General features: G+C 43.3%; 2 protein-coding genes across 2 annotated transcripts; one reads left to right on the top strand and one right to left on the bottom strand.

The window, feature by feature from the left end:
* The first annotated feature begins 860 nt into the window (after nt 1–860).
* On the top strand, nt 861–13009 carry smcr8a (Smith-Magenis syndrome chromosome region, candidate 8a). The gene is made up of 3 exons (XM_050069747.1): nt 861–2238; nt 3395–5152; nt 8718–13009. Exons 1-3 carry the CDS (start codon nt 1637–1639, stop codon nt 9175–9177), a joined length of 2820 nt encoding a protein of 939 aa, XP_049925704.1. The 5' UTR covers nt 861–1636; the 3' UTR covers nt 9178–13009.
* Nucleotides 13010–17180: 4171 nt separating this feature from the next.
* Nucleotides 17181–20669, bottom strand: bud31 (BUD31 homolog). The gene is made up of 4 exons (XM_050069758.1): nt 20501–20669; nt 18617–18739; nt 18079–18245; nt 17181–17723 (listed from the first exon to the last, which is right to left on the bottom strand). Exons 1-4 carry the CDS (start codon nt 20592–20594, stop codon nt 17673–17675), a joined length of 435 nt encoding a protein of 144 aa, XP_049925715.1. The 5' UTR covers nt 20595–20669; the 3' UTR covers nt 17181–17672.
* Nucleotides 20670–20743: the final 74 nt, after the last annotated feature.

The following is a 20743-nucleotide window of genomic DNA, read 5'->3' on the forward strand; positions in this document are numbered from 1 at the left end:
GACACAGCTGGATACAAGGACACTGTAATACAATTGATGGTGATAATGCTCCACTTGGTTGCAAGTCACCATTAAAGAAGAAGAAGATGAAGTATTACTTATAATATGCCATGTACACTGAGTATAGTAGGCTACACCTATATACTTACTCCACCCAAATTTGACTCCTTGCAACATGGTAGGAAACAGGACTGTTTAATTTTACAGGTCCATAATTTCTTGATGATTTTGTGGAAAGTTTCCTGCAAAGTAATACAGCATGTAATCTAGTCGACTAGTCTGTAGGTAAAATAGACAGTGTTTTGAGAAAGGTCATGTTGCTAGAGAATTTTGTGTTTATAAACTAGAGGAATATCAGGACACATACAAATACTTTTAGAAAATACAACTGAATAATAATGAATTAATGAACAAGCAGGTGAAAAATTCAAATGAGAAAAGAAAGTTTTTGTATAGGGGACTCAGTATTTCGTTTTCCTGGTTACGACCCTGCTACAAACATTAAAAAAATAATCCTCCTAAACTGGAAAATTGACAATGAATGACTTTGATGGCTCATTAATATTTTTTGTGACCAAATTTTATTCAGCAATTTGCATATATGATAATACAGAAGCACGGTGTCATGTTTTTCTTTGTAAACAGAAATAATTTTTACCCACCCCCCGCCTACACAAAGTAGGTGTGCAACTAATTTAAAATAACTAGATAAATAAATAAATAAATAAATATTAATAAAATAAAAACTAAAAGTCAGCTGGTAATACTCAAGATAAAAATGCAAACCTAACCTTGTCTGCATCCTACAAGATCACAATCCAAAATGTATGTACCCACACTCTCCACACACCACCATGCACCAGTGTGCATGTCGCTATATGTATATATTCGCTGCCCAATAATATAATTTAAAGTTCGGCAGATGAATCTTTTTTTAATAATCATATCAAGCAGCTTACTTAGTCATCATAAATTGCATGTTAAATTTCTGTTTTAGGTGGAATTTCTCCAGATGGGGAGGTGGATTGGTCACCTGACGAGACTACAACCAGCTGGGTAAACATGGCGTCTGTCTCTGGATGTGAAAATTACATGTAGCGCTCCTGTCTGTTAAAGGTGTCACTGTCGCACCAGCGTCCCGTTTTACAGCCCAGAACACGGTAACGTGATGAAGAGGAGGCGAGGAGAGATGAAGGGGAGAAGGAGAGGAGCGCTTCACTGATGCTGCTGAATGTTTTTTCTCCTTGCATAGCATGAATGGTCTGATGTCTGCCCGGACTCTGATTGGCGCAGGATAATTGCTTTTGTTAACAGAGGCAGTGATTTGTATTTCCGTGAAGGTGTTTGCTTTTATTTTATCTGACAAATATCAAGACTCTTGTTCTGTGGGCTCTCTTCAGCAGGGGCGCAGCTGGATTTTGGGCCCACCCTGCTCTTGGACCCCCTTTTAAAAATTATATAATCAGTGTGATTTTTGTGTGGGGCCCTCTCCCGCTCTTCTAACCTCACTAACAAATGTGCAGCAGAATGATCATACTGGCTACCCTCCACCGCTGTGCCCTGACTGCTGGTTTATGACTGGTAACTGTGCTGCGCTGTGTGTTGTGTCTCTCATGCCTTGCTCAACAACACCACTATGATAGGCTCACCTGACGTGGTGGCATTCACTAAAGACGATGAGTATGGGCAGACAACTCCCGACCCGTGGGCTCTGCCCGAGGAGTTCTCTGTCCCTCTCCATCCGCTTGCTGACTCCAACCCCTGGGCTAAAACCTCTTACGCCAAGTTCACCAAAGACTTCATCCTCATCTCTGAGTTCTCTGAGCAGGTGGGCCCTCAGCCGCTCCTCACCATCCCCGACGACCCCAAAGTCTGTGGCACCTTCGATCTCAACTACTTCTCCCTGCGCATCATGTCAGTGGACTACCAAGCCTCCTTTGTGGGACACCCGCCTGGGAGTGGCTACCCAAGGCTCAGCTTTGTGGAGGACTCGAGGGTGGTGCTGGGTGACTCAAAGGAAGGGGCGTTTGCCTACGTCCATCACCTCACGCTTTACGACCTGGAGGCGAGGGGCTTTGTTCGACCATTCTGTATGGCCTACGTCTCAGCAGACGAAAGGAAGATCATGCTGCAGTTTCAGGAGCTGTCCCTGCGCTTCTCACAGGCCTCTGAGTGTCTGAAAGCCGGGAACAGGAGAGCGTTTGCCAAGGAACTCCAGAGGAAGCTCCAAGACCTGGAGTAAGTACTTCAATATAACCTTATAACTGCTAACATATATCATATATTTTACTACGAATTCCCACAAATCTGTTGTTGAATCATTTGGGTAAATAGTGAACAGAATAATCTGTGAAAAAAAATGGTAACAGCATGGTAGGATCACGTTGCCATCTGTTGCTAGCATAGCCAAAAACATGACTGGCTAATGAACCCCAACCCTGAGCTTCAGGAGTGGGACCACGTCATTATTTTGTAAGTCATAAGTAAGTTTCAACTCTTAGCACTCAAATCCCAATTCATAACTGACAAGTCTCAAGTGAAGTCCAAGGTCAAGACTGACGAGTCTTAAGTCAAGTACCAAGTCTTAAACTTAGAGTTTTGAGTCCTAAATAAGTCAGTGTAGAGTCACAAGTTAACCTGCATGTCTTTGGACTGTGGGAGGAAGCCGGAATACCCTGAGAAAACCCACAGTGACACAGGGAGAACGTGTAAACGTGACAATGCTTACCACTGCACCACCGTGCTGCTTTTTAACAATAGAGTTAAAAAGTCGTATATATATATATTTTCTATATTAAATTTACAGAAATCATCAGTGCTTTTTAAAATGTGTATTTATTTGTTGAAACAAGTTTTTTGGAAGTTGTCTCTGGCTGTATGTTTTGACCCTTCCAATTTGCATACTGCAAGTCTTTTTTGATGACCTCCTAGTTTTCGTATGCAGAAGAAATTATATTTGGTCTCATATTTTCAACTGTCACTCAGTAACATTATGTTAGTCCTTAATGGTTTTCTCCTGCAACTTGAGGGTCGACTTCGCTGGCGCTGAATAGTGTTAATGTTGGTGGATTCAGGATCTTTGAGCTTGGGGGAAGGTATAAAGTATTTTCAAGTCAAAAGGCTCAAGTTCAAGTGAAGTCATGAGTCACTGGTGTTAAAGTTCAAGTCAAGTTGCAAGTCTTTGATTTTATTGAGTCTAAAGTCATCAAATCTGTGACTCGAGTCCATACCTCTGCAAATCTTATAGTTCATAATATCACCTGCTGCAGGTTTTCAGTGTTTCTTGTGGTTTCTCTTTACGCTGATGCTCCTCTTGAGGAAAAAATACAATTTTCTCGAACTGTATTTCCTTGTATGAACACCTGAACCAGTAGCTCTGTTTTCTTCCACTCAGGTACACTCACTCTGTGCTGCAGAAGGAGGAGGGCCTGCAGAGAGAGGCGAGTCCTCAGTGCATGTACTCCGCTCATGCTGTCGAGAAAGCCAACGAGCTTGCGAACGTGGAGAAGAGCATCTACGAACACAGAGACCTGCTGAGACAGATCAGCTCCTACCATCACCGCCCACGCCGTGATCCTCATGCTGTCACCTGTCAGAAGTGTGTCACTGAGTGCTTGAGCGAGTGCGAGCAGCTGTTAGAGAAATACGCCAAGCTTGCCAACCCCTTCAAATACACTGACAAAAAGGAGAAGGGGGAGGAAGGGCAGGGTCCAGTTGATGATGAAGGAGGTGAACAAGAAGTGGATGAGGATGAAGATGAAGTCATTAAACGCAGGCCCTCCTACACGCCACAGCTGATCAAAGCCAAGTCCGCGAAGTGTTTTGACAAGCGCCTGAAGACGCTGCAAGAGCTGTGTGACGATACGTTCTACGAGGCCACTGTTGAGCTCCTGAAGGAGACTGAGAGGAGTTTCCGGGGAGACCTGTGTTACCTGCACACACGCCGCCTGGAGAGGGCACTGTGCAGGAAACAGAGAGTTACCAACTTCCTGTTTGAGGAGGACCTCGGTGATGATGAGGAGGACGTAGGGGGAACACTGAGACCATTCTGTGCTGTGAACCATGCTGTAGATAACTTTACACTCTTAAATCCACCTCCTATTGTGCTGGGACCAGAACCTCTAGAGCTGCATGTCCTGGAGCCTCCAGACCCTCTCAACCGTACTCAAGAGAGTGAGCTCGGGATTGCGGACAATCTGGAGTCCTCCCCTTCGGACCAGACTCTGGAGACCCAGGAGAGCTCCGAGGAGACCAAAGGAAGCTTCAGCAGCGATAAGAGCGGGGTGGGTCTTGCCGAGATCCAACAGAATCTATCAAGTATGAAGTCAGAAGCTCCTGATCCTGATTCTGACTTGACCCCTGACCCTGATCATAACACTGACCTGGAGAGGGAGAGCAGCAGTGAGGAGATGGAGACCACTGCTGGGGATGATGACGGAGACGAGACACCTGTGTCTTTGCTGGAGGTGGTGTCTGAGCTGGAGGCCAGCAGGGAGGACGAGTGTGATGGAGTTACTGACGGGGCTTGTGAGGAGGAGTCTGACTTGTTGGTTCCTTTAGATACAGCATGCTGTATGGCCCAAGAGGGTTTCCTTTATGAGGCTTCTGCCCCGGAGGCGGTGTCTCGTCTTGGCCAAAGCCCCCAGCCGCAGCCCTGTGAAACCCTGGTGGTCAACCAGGAGCCCCAGGCCCTCCTTCCACTACAGGATGACTACGCGGTGGGTTCTCCCTGCTCAGACAGCCCTGCAGCTGGGCTCGAGCTGCCTGTCGGGCCCCTTGGAGATGCGGTTTCCCGTACCTCAGTGGAGGATGGGTCAGACTGTACCATGAGTGCTTCTACAGGGTCTGATCGGGCTGCTTCTCCTCTTGGCTATGGGGGAGTGGTGACCCTGCGTCAGAGGAAGAAGGCTGGACAAGGAGCCTTGAGGTTTGTGCGACAGTACCCCTTTGCGATGCAAGCTCTGTGGTGTCTGCTGAGCGGCAGGACCCTGGTGGTGCTCGGGGCAGATGAGGGGAGAGTCCGCAGACTGGTTGCTGCTCTGGCCCTCTTCGTGCCTGGTCCTGGGAAGTGTGGTGAGAGGGTTCAAGCCTGGCTGTCCTGCTCCTTCACCCTTACTGACCTGCAGAGGTGGAAACTCATTGGATTGCAAAGGTATTTCCAATTTGCATTTATATTTAAAGCATTTAAAGTTGGGTAGGCAGTTAAATTTCGGCTTCATTGCGCAATTATCCCATTGTAAACTTTGAGTATATTGTGATAAAAGTGGAGTGAGAACAATAGGATTCAGCACCTCCTATTAGCTCTGTTTCTGGCCGTGACGAGAGAGACTCTGGCTAATCACAGGTCATTTTTAGAGGGAGGGCATTTCTGTTGGCTTTTCTACGAATGCAGATGAATGTGCACATCCCTTTGGTGAAAGCCTGATTCAGTGTCAGAGAATCCTGCAGAGGAGGTTGCTATTCCGGCACTGGCAACAACCAGAAGAAGAGCGGGCAGCAGCTTCACCGACAGACCCTTAGTCAGCTGCCACAGCAACCCAAATCCAGCCAGCAGAAACCCCAGCTCGCGGTTAACAGACAGCCCAGACTCTCCGCCAGATCAACTAATAGGTTGGACCTGATGCTGCCTCTGGCCAACAAGCCTGCTGTGACAACCGCCGCTGGGGTGTGCGCGTTGGCTGAATTTGAGCCACTAAAGCCGCCGACCAATCTTCTCCTGAGCTGCTGCCAGCTCACCTCCTGGAGAAACAGTCAGCAGGGGCGAGGAGCAAGGCGGAGGGACGACTTATGTTAGCTTGATAATTCTTGTCTCATTTGTGGTCTGATAAACAGAGAGACAGAGACAGCGAGGCAAGGAGGGGCTGAGTGAATGCACTGTGTGTAACCATACAAGGAAATAAGATTAAATAAATTATGTATGGGAAACACTGGGTTACTGTATGAAGCGCATGCATATGCCTGTGATCGTCTGGTGGGAGGGACTTAGGACAGAGAGAGGAGAACTGCAGGAAGAGGGTAGATTTTCATCTGGATTTCTGCCTACTCCATCTTTAACTGACACTGATACAAATGATGGTGACGCACAATGTTACGTTTACTAAAACATTGTTCTTTGTGCTTGAAAAACTAATGAGATTCTCCATCAATGTAAAGTTTGAACATTATGGTTTATTCTTCTTTATAGTTTGTATCACAAATTACAATCCTGTTACTCATCTGGTCTGACTCAGTAATGAATGACTCACACAACCAACTATTCACCTATTAAACCTACAGCCTCCGTTTTTCCTTGAACTTATTTGACTCACCTTTGTTACGCCAGAATGGGCCTCAAAGTATTCATCATTTTACATTGAGAGAGGAGGCCATAGCTTCATTGACTAATTTCTTTGTTGAGACAGTTGGAGGTGCTGAGAGAGTCAGGAGCGGAGGGTGTGACGTGGACTTTACGTCTGATCAGGGCACCTCTGGGTGTATTTATCATACTGTAGGTGATTACCACTTTTACTGAATCGTGACACCACTGTTACATATATAAAACTGGATTTCCTTCATCTTTACACCCCTGCCTTATTAACGTAAAGCATTTGTGGGGACACATATTTAGGTTACAACGGTAACCCCGGTTCTCTGATAACAAGAGTGAGGTATCTCACTATGGGGTATGCCCCTATACATATTCTTCAGAGGCTCAATACCATTACGGCAGCCCTATAGACTGGCAGTCGTGACGACTGCATCAAGAGGAGGAACATACTCATAAAAGGGGGTGATGCAGCATCACCAGCTCATTCAACAACCTCTTCTCGCTTTTCACTCAGAAAGCTAAATCTCTTGACACGAATGCTTATGGGACTATTTGCTTAACAGTCCACAGACTGAGCTAACCACTCGATTGCCAGGGGCTAATCTTTCCTGATGTGGACTTTACATCTGATCAAGGCACCTCTGGGTGTATTTATCATACTGATTTAGTAGATGGACGTAGGCATATAAAACATTTACTGAATCGTGACACTGCAGTTACACACATTAAACTGGATTTTCATCATCTTAACACCGCTGTTTATTAATGTAAAGCATTTGTGCAGACATATCTGTGCATGTATTCGCAAATTAGTTGTCGTACAATAACTACGAAAAGGTCAAAGCCAGCATTTTTATTTAAATTGCTGTACAGAGTTCTAGACACAAAAGTGGCGATGCATGATGTTGGATTTTTGTTAATATTCTCTAACTCATTTTGGCTGAATGCCAATACATATATACTAATCAGCCAAAACATTAAAACCACTGGCTGGTTAAGTAAATATCATTGATCATTTTGTGACAATGCAATGTTCCACTGGGAAACCTTTGGTCCTGGCTTTCATGTGGATGCCACTTGATGTGCTCCAACCATCCAAACGCTCTTGCAGGTCAAGTACACCCCCTCATGGCAGTGACACTCCCTCATGGCAGCGGTCCCCCCAGCTGGACAGTGCATCTTGTGACACCATAAAAACTACCCAGGAAAGGCCCAAGGAATGTGGCAAATAGCTCAAGGCATCAACCTGGCCTCCAGATTTCCCATATCCCAATCTGTTCGAACATCCGTGGGACGTACCAGCACCCCAGAGATACCCCTGATACACAGTGGGGCCTCCCAGGATCAGATTTGGCTCTGACCTGTTGAGGCATGAACACAGGACCTCTGGGGGTGTCCCGTGGTGTCTGGCACCAGGGTGCTGGCAGCTGATCTTCCGAATCCTGTGGGTACCAGCACGTCCCATGGATGCTCGATTGGATTAAGATCTAGGGCATTTGGAGGCCAGGTCAATGCCTTGAGCCCTTTGTTACAGTTGTCAGGCCATACCTGAGCAGTTTTTGCGGCGTGGCTTGGTGGACTGGCCTGCTGGGGGGGCCACTGCTATTTGGGAGAGTCGTTGCCATGAGGGGGCGTTCTTGGGTGCAAGAGCGGAACATGAGTGGAACATATCAAGTGGCATCCACATGAATGCCAGGACCAAAGGTTTCTCAGTGGAGCAATAGCTGATGGGGAACTGAAGCTGTTATTTATGCTCTCTTCAAAGCCACCATGCTCTTTGACAAAACCTGTGATTTTACCTCACTGAACACAGGAGTCACTAGTCTCTTGCTGCCTCGATCAGTTATTTTGTTTGTGTTATTATGTGACTGTTTTAAAGGGTTAGTTGGATTATCCAAAGTCACACGATAACACAAAAAAAACTAACCAATCAAAGCAGCGTTAGAGCTGTTACTCCTGTGTTCTGCAAGGTAAAATTACTGTATTTTTCAATGGAGTCTGGTGGCTTTGTAGAGAACACAGATAATGGCTTTAGTTTCCTGTTACAATAGGCTGTTCTTGTTCTGTTTGGGTGGATGGAACGTGTCAAGTGGCATCCACATGAAAGCCAGGACCAAAGGTTTCCCAGTAGAGGGTTATATTGTAAAAAGATGATCAAAGTTATACACTTCACCTGCCAGTGCTTTTAATGTTTTGGCTTATAAGTGTGTACTGCATATGGGTGCTTTTGAATGTGTAAACCTAGAAGTGCTGCGTGTGATAATCCTCATTAAAAAATATATTAATTTTAGCACAAACATGAAGAATAACTTCCTGTACAAATTAAGAGTTACACTGTATTTGTGTGTGCTGTATAAGCTTGCATTTGCAAAGTAATGAACACCAGTGTATGTCTGTGTGTCCCCCACAGAGTAGCCTCCCCTGTGGGCTCCAGCATGCTTTACTCGCTGTCCCGCTACAGTCGCTACATCTCCATCCTGGATGCCGACCAGAAGACCTTGCGCTGTCCGCCGTATCGTGGCCAACTCCTCGCCAACATAGCCGACCACCGCACTTACATCCGCCGTGGCTCCACCTACTTCCTTCACTTACAGAGCACCCTCTGTCACATGGCAGCCAGGGCCTTCCTGTTTACCTTCACCCACCACCTCCACCTGCCGGTCAGCCCCACGGACGGGCCCGAGGTCGTGGAGGGCCGACGCCGCTGCTTCCTGCAGGAGCAGCTGGGGCTGGGAGAGGAGGACAGCCAAATACTGCTCTACCTCAGCCAGCTCATCACTCAGCAGTACCTACAGCCCGACACCGGGAGCAGTGCAGCAGCACCTTGTTTTAGTTTTAATTACACTACCAGCGTTTTATACAAAATCTGATACTGGGGCGAGGATTCCCACATACGTTTTAGCAATCATCTTTGACCCTTTGGTTTTTAAAGGTGATCTTATAAAGGTCTACGGCTATTTTAGTTTCAGGACAAACTCTGCACTGGTTATTGTTTTATCTGTGTAATCTCTCTCTGCCTTGCTGTCTATTTCTCTGGTCTCTCCCTTTCCTCTGTGCGCAGGAAACAGGAGACAGAGTGAGTTGTGAATGTCAGTGAGTGGGTTCACTTTGCCTGTGTTTGGTTCACACGTTGACCCTCACAAACACACATAACAGAGCAGACGAAGGTCGGCTCTGCTTATTTTCCTTTTAGTCATTTGTGTGTTTTTCACCTCCACTGAAAAAAATGTTACCTACAAAGGCTTGTTGAAAGGGATAGTTCAGATTTTTTAAAGCAGGGTTGTAAGAGGTACTTATCCACAGTCATGTTATTACCGACAGTAGATGGCGGTTGGCAGAAGGTATTTTAGCCACCTAAAAAAAATATGTATCACTTTAAATGTACATTATATTTAGAATATTTTCTCTATTTGCTCTATTCAAAGCCACCAAACTCCATTGAAAAATACAGTAACTTTAAGTTGCAGAACACAGGAGTAACTGCTTTACTGCTGCTTCAATCGGTTAGTTTGTTTGTGTTATTTTGTGACTTTGGATAATCCGAACTAACCCTTTAAAACACCAAAGTCACACAAACAAAGTAACTGATCGAGGCAGCAGTAGACCAGTAACTCCTGTGCTCTGTGAAGTAAAATCACTTGTTTTGTCAAAAAGGGTCTGGTGGCTTTGAAGAGAGCATAAATAATGGCCTCAGTTCCTTGTCAGAAATCGCTGTTTAACAGCAATGTTTATTATATCAAAACCCTGCCCTCAGCCGTACATACACCGATCAGCCACAACATTAAAATCACAAACAGGTTCACTGGAACAACATTTATCATCTTGTTACAGTACAACGTTCTGCTAGGAAACCTTTGGCCCTGACATCCATGTAGATGTCACCTGACACGCTCCACCCTCTCAAACACCACTGCAGACCAAGTATGCCCATTCATGGCAACAGCAGGCTCTCCCAGCAGGACAGTGTACGTCACACTGCCCAAACTGTTCAGGATTGGGCTGAGGAATGTAACAAAGAGCTCAAGACGTCAACCTGGCCTCCAAATTAGCCAGATACCGATCTGATCGAGCATCTGTGGGACGTGCTGGTACCCCACCTTGCAACCCACAGGACTCAAAGGATCTGCAAGCGCCTTGGTGCCAGATACCACAGAACAACCCCTAGAGGTCCTGTATCCATGCCAATCAGTTTGGGATCTGGGGAGATTGGAGGCCAGGTTGACGCCTTGAGCTCTTTGTCACATTCCTTGGGCCATTCCTGAGCAGTTTTTGCAGTGTGCTGTGGTGCATTGTCCAGCTGTGGGGGCCATTGCCATAAAGGGGTGTACTTGGTCTGTGGTGGTGTTTGAAAGGATGGTGTGTATCAAATAGCATCCATATGAATGCTAGGACCAAAGGTTTCCCAGTAGAACATTGCATTGTAACAAGATGATCAATGTTATTCACTTCATCTGTCAGTGGTCAGTGCTCCAGCACTTCAAACTACGGTCATGCCAGTTGCCATCTACTGTGGGCAATACACTGACTATGGTTAACTACCTCACACAACACCACTTAAAAAAAAATCCAAACTATTCCTTTAAGGTCAGTTTCCCCACCCCTCCTAACACACACACACACACACACACACACACACACACACACATCGTGTAACAAAACTCAATCCAACATGACTGTCTGAGTGTCATAATTGCTGGTCTGACCTCAGCTAAGCCCACCAACACCCACCAATCAGTGAGCAGTTTCTCAGCTATGACATCATCTCAGCTATATGTAAACATGTTTTTCAGGATTACTGTAACAAACATCACATATGCTGACATTTTCTGCCTGTGGAGAACACACGTCTCTGAAACTGTCCCTAAAACCTCAGTAGGCGGCTTGTTGCAGCTGGTTTTGTGACACGCCTCTTTCTTTAAAAAAACTACTACATACCTTCCAAAGGCCAAAACCTTTCTGAAGCCTATCCTTTAAATATTTCTTTCTTGAATCAATTTTAACATACATTCCTGCATTAATGTCGATTTTGTTCCAAGTAGAGACACAATGTTGGATTTTAGCTGAGTAGATTTGACTTTTTGAGAGCATGGAGTAAACATTCCCAGCTTCCAGGCTGTGATGCATGAGGAAGTGTATTTGCTGTGTGAATTAGATCCAGTCGGCCCCCACGTGAGATATTTGCATGTGCAGAAATAACGTCATCACGACACATACTCACCCATGCTGGGCAGCTGCAGCCAAAATCTGTCGCTATTAGCTAAGTGCTGGCCAGCATTTTCATGGATATTACTCACATGGTCAGGAACATTTTAACGCTACTTAACCTAAATGTATTGAATTTCACTGTTGTCTTAAAGTTGTGTGAGAGTGTTGTGGTGTCAGCATGAGACTGTCTTGTGCCAGGGTGATTCACCATATTGATAATATTTCTGTTTCGTTGTATTTGGATGAACTGACTTGGGAGACGATGCTGAACAGTTTAAGAAGATGTTACTGAGACGGTGATGTTGTGTTTGTAAAGATTTTATTATGGGAGCAAAATTATTTCCTGTGCCATCACAAGCAAAGCTCTAACACTTGAATTAGGACAGTTGCCTATTATTTATTTTCTTCTCAACAACCCTTGCTGGATGTGTGAACAAAACTCAACTGTTCTGTATTTATTGCTTTGGGACACAATTTGGATCATGACCATCATGCTGAGATTTTCTTTTCGGAGGATGCTGAAGAATTTCACAAGTATAAGGAGTTTTTTTTTTTTTTTTATCATAGCGGCCAGTGCAACAATACTGAAGAGGCGTCTTTGATAGTATTTTAGATTTTACTGTTCCTAATTCTGTGGTGTCAGTGATGGAGCTGTAATTCTGTATCTAGAATGGTACGTGTACTTGTGACTACATGGTCAGAGTTTTTAATGTGAAAGGTCAAACAATGTGGGATCATGGCTGCTGTCCTTCCTGCTACGAACAAGACTCATATTGATTTTAAAGGAAAACTTCTACCCCAAATGAACATTTGTATATCAGTTACTCACCCTGTGTTAAGTTGAATTTGTAAGGAAATCTTTGTTTTTCTTGCATGTGGTCACGATGAACAAAGAATCCAAAAACTGAGAAAATTCTTGACGAACTGAAGTCATAGGGGTCCACGTTCTTGACAGCAAAACTATTTCAAAACATCTGTTTACATACTCTCATTCAACTCATGCAGTACAATCTTAATCCAGTCTAAGCAGCAACCTCAGGGGCTGGAAAATGAAGCAAACGTAGAAGTGCTAGAAACTGCAGTTCCTCTGATGGCCACTTGAGGCTAGCTCTTAAAGCGAGTCAGTCCCCTCAGACCCTCATGTTAAAAAGCCCAACTTTACAGCAGAAATAAACATGTTGATAGCATGGTACAAAAAAAAAAGGTTTGGTCGCTATAGCTAATTTCCCCCTTCATGACAACTGCAAGGAGGGGGCCCAGAGTCACTCATAATTAAGGGCATGGCTGCTTTGAGTGACAGGTGGGTCCGTCCGTTGACATGTTACTACCACGGCAACGTTGGTTAGGTAGCATGGAGTAACCCAGATTAACAAATTTGTTATTTCAGTGTGTTTCAGATAGCTAGCTAACTGCTCACTTGGTTAGCATGGTTCATTTATAGCCATAGTTAACTGTGATAGTGCTAATGCTAAAGCTAATTTTCACTAGCGAGATATGTGCTTAACACCACACAAAACAAAATACTTACTGGAAAAACTGAACATCCGACTTCTTGGAGGGTCTTTTAGTACAACCAAATGCAAAACAAGACTTTTTAGTTAATTGTAATGTTTTGGTTGCCTAAAAAGCCAAACCTAAATGTAATGTAGCGCAACCAAATGCTAAACATTTGGTTGGACTAAAAGACCCTCTGAGAAGTCGGATGTTCAGTTTTTCCCGTAAGTACATTTTGTTTTAATGGTGTTAAGCATTTATTTCGCCAGTGAAAATTAGCATTAGCACTATCACAGTGAACTATGGCTATTAATGCACCGTGCTAACCAAGCTAGCAGTTAGTTAGCTATCTGAAAACACTGAAATAACGACAGCTACAGCTACGAGTTTGGGTTACTCCATGTTACCTAACCAACGTTGCTGAGGTAGTGACTTGTCAACGGACAGACCCACTTGTCAAATTTTGGGCCTTAATAATATTCAAAATGGGTGAGTTTAAAAATTCACAATTGTCATGAATGGAAATGTTACAGTTAACTAAAAAGTCTTGTTTTGCATTTGGTTGTATGACAAGATGTTCAGTTTTTCCATCAAGTTCATTTTAATGGCGTTAAGCATATATTTCGCTAGTGAAAATTAGCATTAGCACTATCAAAGCAAACTATAGCTGTGAATGCACCATGCTAACCAAGCTACCAGTTAGCGAGCTATCTCCCCCTCTCATCCAAAGACAGACAAAATGGCAACCTCAAGGCTTTAAAACTGGAGTCCACAAACCAATTGGTGACATCATGGCGGCTACGTCTATTATTTTATACAGCCTACGATCCAGGCGTATGCTCAGTACTTCTTAAACACATAAAACACAAAATGTTACTGCTAAAAACACTTAAACAGTCGCAGGAATGGATGAGTAGCGCCTGCACTGTTTATGTAGAAGTGTGTAAAATGTGTACGGAGGGATAAATAAGACCTGGATTATACTGCACAAGTTGTGTGAGAGTTTGTAAACAGCCGTTTTGATATAGTTTTGCTGTTGTTCAACCCAGACCTCTATGACTTAAATTCACCAATAATTTTCTCCGTTTTTGGATTCTTCGTTTACTGTGGAGGCATGCGAGGAATAGTCAACATAACAGGTGGTACGTAACTGATATACAAATTATCATTTGGGGGATAAAGTATTCCTTCAAGGTACGTGCTTTTAACTAACAGCAACCTCACGTTTTTAATTCCACTTAATGTATTACTTCAGTTGAATGCTTACTGTTTCTTTATTTTTTTTGGCCACGTGGTGTTTTCTTTAATGTTACTGCTAAGAAGTTACACTCACTCCTCTTTTTAGGTTTCGTCCCTCTAATGCAAAAAGGTGAATGTAATCCGAATAAGCCATACCACAGTGTGCTTAACATGTCATCACTCAGTGTCCTTATGTTGCCATATCATGTCCACCTTTTGTATCACATCAAGAGGGGATGTCGTGCTCACTTCGGCCCCGTGAGACGGCGTTGCTGCCAGTGATTTTAATAAAGCACGTTGTGAATGTCTTGAGGCTTTTATGTAAATGTTGATGATATTCATTTTCTCCATTAAATTATTTGAATCCATTTTCATTTTTGCCTGGATGCCTGGGTGACACAGTGAGTTTGGTGATCACGGTGAATCTCACTGTAAGATACTGGAAGAACAAACCAATGCATCCTACAGATCACCATTAAACGTTAAACACTCCAACAGGCTCGTGTCTGTGTGACTTGCTTTAGCGATGACGGATGTGCGAGTGTTTGAGGTGTCATGAATTATAAATGCTCATCTGTGAAAACAACTAATTGCCCTGCTGGAGCAGTGGAAGGCAAGGTGGTGCTCTCAAGAAGCAAGGAGCAGTAAATGAATGATATAAGAGCAATAATACTGCTCACTCTTTACAGTAAGATTGTTCTGCAGGGGCAGAGTGAGTGGGCGGCTGTGTGTGGATCTCATTACTTTATGGGAGGAGGTTCTTTTGCAGCTTCTTTATCTAACAGGGCTGCACAGCAGGAGAGCTCACACACAGCTGGCCTCGGCTGTGTGTATTTACAGTTGCACAGTGACATTAACATTTAGTCAGGGGTAAAGATCATTGCAATGTCTGTGCTTCAGATGAGACAACAAACTACCACAAATGCTATATCTGCAAATCCCCACTGGGAGGACTCATCCTATACTATTACTACCTTTATACTTATTTTTGTCCTTAGCCGTTTTGGCTGTTGGTTGTAGCTACACTGATGATGATAAATCATAAATGTACTGAATAAGACTCTGCTTTGTGATGTGAGCCATATTGTCTCTATATGATAAGACAAAACACATGGACATGGTCACCGAGAGCGACTGTTTCTTAATGTGGAAACAGACTGTTCAACCTTTCCTCCCCCTATCATTTCCAAGTGGTACAATTGTTGGCACTGCTGTCACAAAGACAACCGATTGCTTCCTGTTTTCCTCAGAGCCTTGCAATGGGCCTCTTTTTCTTTTGCCAAGTAGAGTTTCCACAGTTACTTTGGTTGTTCTACCATCTGTCATTTCTGCTACTGGGGGATAGTAGTCTCTATATACAGACTCTACATTCAGTGAATGTAGAGTCTGTAGGCAAACCCCGGAGATCTTGCCTCCGGAAGAAGAGCAAAAGAGCCCTGGTTTCCGGTTGTAGGCTGTTTGTAGTCAGCGTGATATTGACCAATCACGTTTGAGCCGGCTGCAGTTGTTGCCAGGTTAAACGGTCCGTGCGGTGAACTAACGAGGCGGAACATAATTGGCGTCACTGCAAACTCTGAATCCATCGCAATGGTTCAGCATATTTACTTATATGTAAACGGAAGTCGGAAATGGAAATTTGCCTCCTCCGCCCAATTCAAACTGGAATGCCAAAAAATCGGGGGTCTGCCCCCAGAGGCTGTATCGCTGTCTGCCGGAAGTCAGACGCTGAATACAGCCAATGGGTTCCGAGAATGGGGGGATAATAACTGCAAATAACTTACACTGATACTCTTTGGTAACTGGTGATAGCTACTGATAGCTATCAGTTCTGGTTCCTGTCTTGGTTTGTTGACGTGCTTCCTTTTTGCAGTAAATTGAGCCTTCATTTTCCTGGAGAATCGTATTTGGTGACAGACAGAATTGCACAGTGAAAGCGAGGCTAAAGACTGAGGTCTGATTTCAATTGGGAACACATGGACATGTCTTTTCAATATCTTGTTTGTGTTCCCCAGCTTTTATTAACAGTTTTTTAAGCACAAAAATCGTGTTTAATAAGCGACTGATTGGCCAGCCGTCAGATTCTGGCTGAGAATGTGAACTGAGCTGCTGATTTTGCTCTGACATGCTCCAGGAAATGTCACAGAGAAGTATTGTATTTAGCATATGTAGCAGAATTTAGTATGATGACCAACTTCAATATTTCCTAGAGTTTGTTTTGGTTACTGTTGTCTCTAAGTGCATGAAGAAATGTAGGAAATGGGATTTTTCTTTTCTAAGAGGACTACAGACAGCCCATTTTATCGTGTCCCCCTCACTTCTCAAACAAAAGTTACACCCTTGCTTATAAGGAACCAATCTAACAGTCATTGTGCAATCACCATTTACTTCATAACTACAAGTTGAAACAAAAAAAACTTGTCTATTTCCTCTTTAGACTTCAATGGTAAACTATTTCTAGGAAAAGGGGACATGAACATTTACTTTTGAGAACACTGACCTTGTTTTATCCTGAAATTCAATGGGATTTGTACTTATTTATTTGTAGTGAGTTGACTATTGATGCTTCCACAAAATATTTACACAATTAGATTTTTGATAAATAGGCATCAGTAAGATGGGTAAGTTGGTCAAGGCAAATAATAGAACAGCTATAACTTAACTGTAATGTAGCATTAAAAAGATATCTTGTCTTATATCACGATATTGATATAATATCCATACAATGCTCAGTCCTGTTAGAAGACACTGTCCAACCTCCCAGTGATTTATGCTACTTCAAGAAATGTAGATAACAGTTAAACTCCACAGTCAATAATGGGCTTTCCCCCATTCATAAGAAGAAATATGTTTAGAGATGAAGAACGATGGTACTTGAGTCTAAATTGGATCTTACACCTCATGGCCTGCATCATGAAATACAAATGTAAGACAGGAGGTAAATCAGAATTGTTTTATTTAAAATTACACTACAAGAACAATGATGAAGAAAAAGTTTTAAGGTTTAAAATAATGACATTTCAAAACAAAATAAAACTTCCCTCCCAGCCCTTTGTAAATGAAACACATCAGAACTTAACATGACCTTCACAGTGGGTATGACTTAGCTGGAATGACAGGCCTGATGCAGAAACAGCTGACCTCAAGTCGAGGGCTTTAGTTAGGTACAAAAAAAAAATCAGAAAAAAATGTAAGTAGTACAATATGGCCCCTCTAGGTGTCTTCACCTTTGCTCCGCTGTGTTCACAAGTAGAAGAGTCAAATGCTAACCCCTTAAGGGCACAACTGAAGATGATGGTGAAGTTATCAGTTTCTGATGCAGGCGACTGAAATAAAGGCGATGTTGCTTCGGGGCTTTGAGAGTGCACAGATGGAGGCTGGGTGAGCCCTGACGCCCAACGGAAAATAAAATGATGTCCAAAAACTGCACTTAGCCAGAACATCCTCTGCATCCACAGTGGGTGCATTCAATGATCCTTCCCTGCAGAGAAGAAAAAACAGCAGGATTTAGACCACAAGGAAACTCGGGGAATGAACAAGACATTTTATGCAATATAACGTCACTGTTTAGGAAAGTAACTGGATAACTGTCATTCTTTTCTTTAGGAAGAATCAAATTTCAGTGGTGACACAGTGACTGGCGAGCCATCTGACCCCACTCATCCAATCAAAGCATCCGAGATACTCTCTGGTGTGGTGTTGCAGTGTTGTGGTTAGTTTATCTCACTCAGGGGGCAACTGAAGCCTTTAACATATTTTATACAAGCTCTCACTGGGCTTATTTTTTCCAAAATAATTAAAATGGACAACCTTCGTGAGAATCACTAGCTACTTACAACTTCCAGCTTGCTCTTGGGGACTCTGCAGATGCAGTTGGTTCCAAAGTTGGTGTCTCGTGTTTGGATGCAACGCAGACAGCACAGGTTCTCGTAGCCCTGCTTCTTCCACTTGGCAATCAGGTTCTTGTCTGCATAGCCTTCCTTTATACAGTACTCATACAGCTCTGTCAGGAAACACACAGGAAGACAACACTGGTTTGGCATCTAGTGCACAGAGAAACATCGTTGCAAGGGGGGCAAAGGCACTGGACACTTAACTAAAGTGAGTCTCTGGAAATGTTGAATTACTGAGCAATTGTTACTTGAGGAAGTGTGACAGGTATTTGCAGAAAATATTGGTCATTAAAAACATATTATGTATACATAAAAAGTTATTCAAACACAACTTTTATACAGGTAACAAATATGTCATGCTGAAGGTGTAAGGAAGGAGTACGTCAAATGCTTAAGTAGTCAGAACAGGAAGGAAAAATGAAGAGGAAATGTGAAACATTAGACGTGAAGTAGTCCAACCGGTGTGAGTGAAACTGTCTACCTCTGCTGATAGCTTTCCTTTTGTAGAAGAGGTCGTAGATGTATCGACTCCGCTGATGATGCAGCCTGAAAATTGGCCAAAGGGACTCCACCTTTCGCTTCCCCTCATGAGGCTCTGTTTCAGCTGGGACACAGAGGAAAAACAGGAAAGTTAGCTTTGGGATGTGGAAATTAAAATCAATGGTGCACCTGCTTGTGTGCCAAGGACAGTGATGTTGCATCTGATGCAAAGCATTAATCTGCTGCATGCCCATGAGAAATCTTTCCCAAAGGTGTTGGATCGGGTTGATGTCAGCACTCTGTGCACATCAGTCAAGTAATTCCACACTAATCTGGGGAAAACCATTTCTGAAGAGACCCATTTTCCCCAGCCTTACTGGTGCCACAAAATCGGAAGCTGACTTCTGTCTTAAAGGGGAACTTTACCCATTGTCAAAATTCATAAATTTATTCCTGTTCATAATTTGGATGGTGTTCCAAATGTGTAACTGTAGAGCCCAAATGAATGGACTGAGGACACTATAAGATCACATTGTTTTGGACATTTAACATTAGATTGAATTACAGACAACAAAAATCACATTAAATTACAGACATATATTCATATACCAGAGCCTGGTATACCAAATACCAGGCTCTGAGAAATGAACACTTTCCCAAAATAATACAAATACACCCTGAATTTGAAAACATGACAGACANACACACACTAACAACTTCAACACAAACTTCCACAATCTTTGTGCCTGCCATAGACAGTTAAACAACTAGTGTATACATTTCCAAAATGTCAGCTGAATCTTGTTTAACCAGCACCACCAAAGGATTATTCAGTTGTAAACAGTGGTGTTGTTAGGCCTTAGCGTCCGATGCTCCAGCCCTGGACCTATTAATCTAAAGGCTATAAGAATAGCCCTGGATCTAATAATGTACCACTCCATTCATGTATTCAGTCTATTAAAAACAATATGATATTGTTTTAAAAGTTTTGGGTTCTCTGTTTAATTCAAACAGCGCATTTTTGTGTGATTGTGTGGGCGCAAGAGAGTGCACACCAGTAATCACTTAAATGTTGGAGCTGTTAAAGGTGGAGTTCTTCATTTAAGATTATTTTTGGGGCTTTTTGCCTTAAATGACAGAACAGTTTGAAGTGTGAAAGGGGGAGAAAGCTAGTAGTACACGCAGAAATGGGCCATGGGCTGGAATTAAACCCGTGGCTGCTGCGGCAAGGTATGTGGGGTGCCCACTCTACCCACTGAGGTACTGGGCACCCCAGAGCTCATTTTAAATACTTTATACTGATGGGTATTTTAATCTATGATAATGTATCATCATTTATGAGATAATTATAATTTGTATGATCAATCTGAGTCTCCAAAGTAACTTAAGCAGACTAATAAATGTAGTGGAGTAAAAAGTATAATGTTTCCCTCTAAGATGTAGAGGGGAAGAAGTATAAATTAGCATAAAAAGGAAATACTCAAGTACCTCAGAATTTTCCACATTAAATTATTATTCTCCAAATACTAACAACTACTAATATTTTGAACATCACATCTCTTAATTAATCGAGGAAGTAACAAAAAGCTTTGAGGGTTAAATAAGATGCCAGAGAGCATTAAAAAAACACCATCAAAATAGAGCTTGTTCATCCAAAACATTTCCTGGGTAGGATCCCCCCGTGCCCCCTGCAGAGGCCAGGGCTAAGCCCCCGGTTCCCCAAAACCTAGAAACGCCCTTGGTTGTAAACTAAATAAAAATAGGGATCGCTCGACATTTAAATAAATGTAAAATGAAGCCCGATAATTATTCTCCACCACACACTGCGCATTGTGGGGCCGAGTGTTTTGAGCAGCAGCGGTATAATCATCTTCTACCGGCTTACCTTCTCTCATTTTCTGATCCAGCTCGTCCAAAGTGGGCTCAATAAGCTCCCAGCCGTCTGGAGGCGGCTTCCGACTCCTCTTTACTTTGGGCATTTTGCTCTGTTTTGTACAAATATAGAACAAAAGCTCTCGATGTGTTGATATTGCGATCTCGTCTCAGGCGCTACTATTTGACGTCACGCGAGGGGTCCATTTCCCGTTTTACCCTCCCGAATGACGTCACGACGCCAAAAATACATATC

The sequence above is a fragment of the Epinephelus moara genome, chromosome 18, assembly GCF_006386435.1.
Source record: "Epinephelus moara isolate mb chromosome 18, YSFRI_EMoa_1.0, whole genome shotgun sequence".
Classification (NCBI taxonomy): domain Eukaryota; kingdom Metazoa; phylum Chordata; class Actinopteri; order Perciformes; family Serranidae; genus Epinephelus; species Epinephelus moara.

Coding starts and splice junctions, on each gene's coding strand:
- smcr8a (XM_050069747.1), top strand. CDS start 1,637: ATGATAGGCTCACCTGACGTGGTGGCATTCACTAAAGACGATGAGTAT. Junction 2,239..3,394: donor AGGAAGCTCCAAGACCTGGA/GTAAGTACTTCA, acceptor TCTTCCACTCAG/GTACACTCACTCTGTGCTGC. Junction 5,153..8,717: donor AAACTCATTGGATTGCAAAG/GTATTTCCAATT, acceptor TGTCCCCCACAG/AGTAGCCTCCCCTGTGGGCT.
- bud31 (XM_050069758.1), bottom strand. CDS start 20,594: ATGCCCAAAGTAAAGAGGAGTCGGAAGCCGCCTCCAGACGGCTGGGAG. Junction 18,246..18,616: donor AAGGAAAGCTATCAGCAGAG/GTAGACAGTTTC, acceptor GTTTCCTGACAG/AGCTGTATGAGTACTGTATA. Junction 17,724..18,078: donor CCAAGAGCAAGCTGGAAGTT/GTAAGTAGCTAG, acceptor TCTTCTCTGCAG/GGAAGGATCATTGAATGCAC.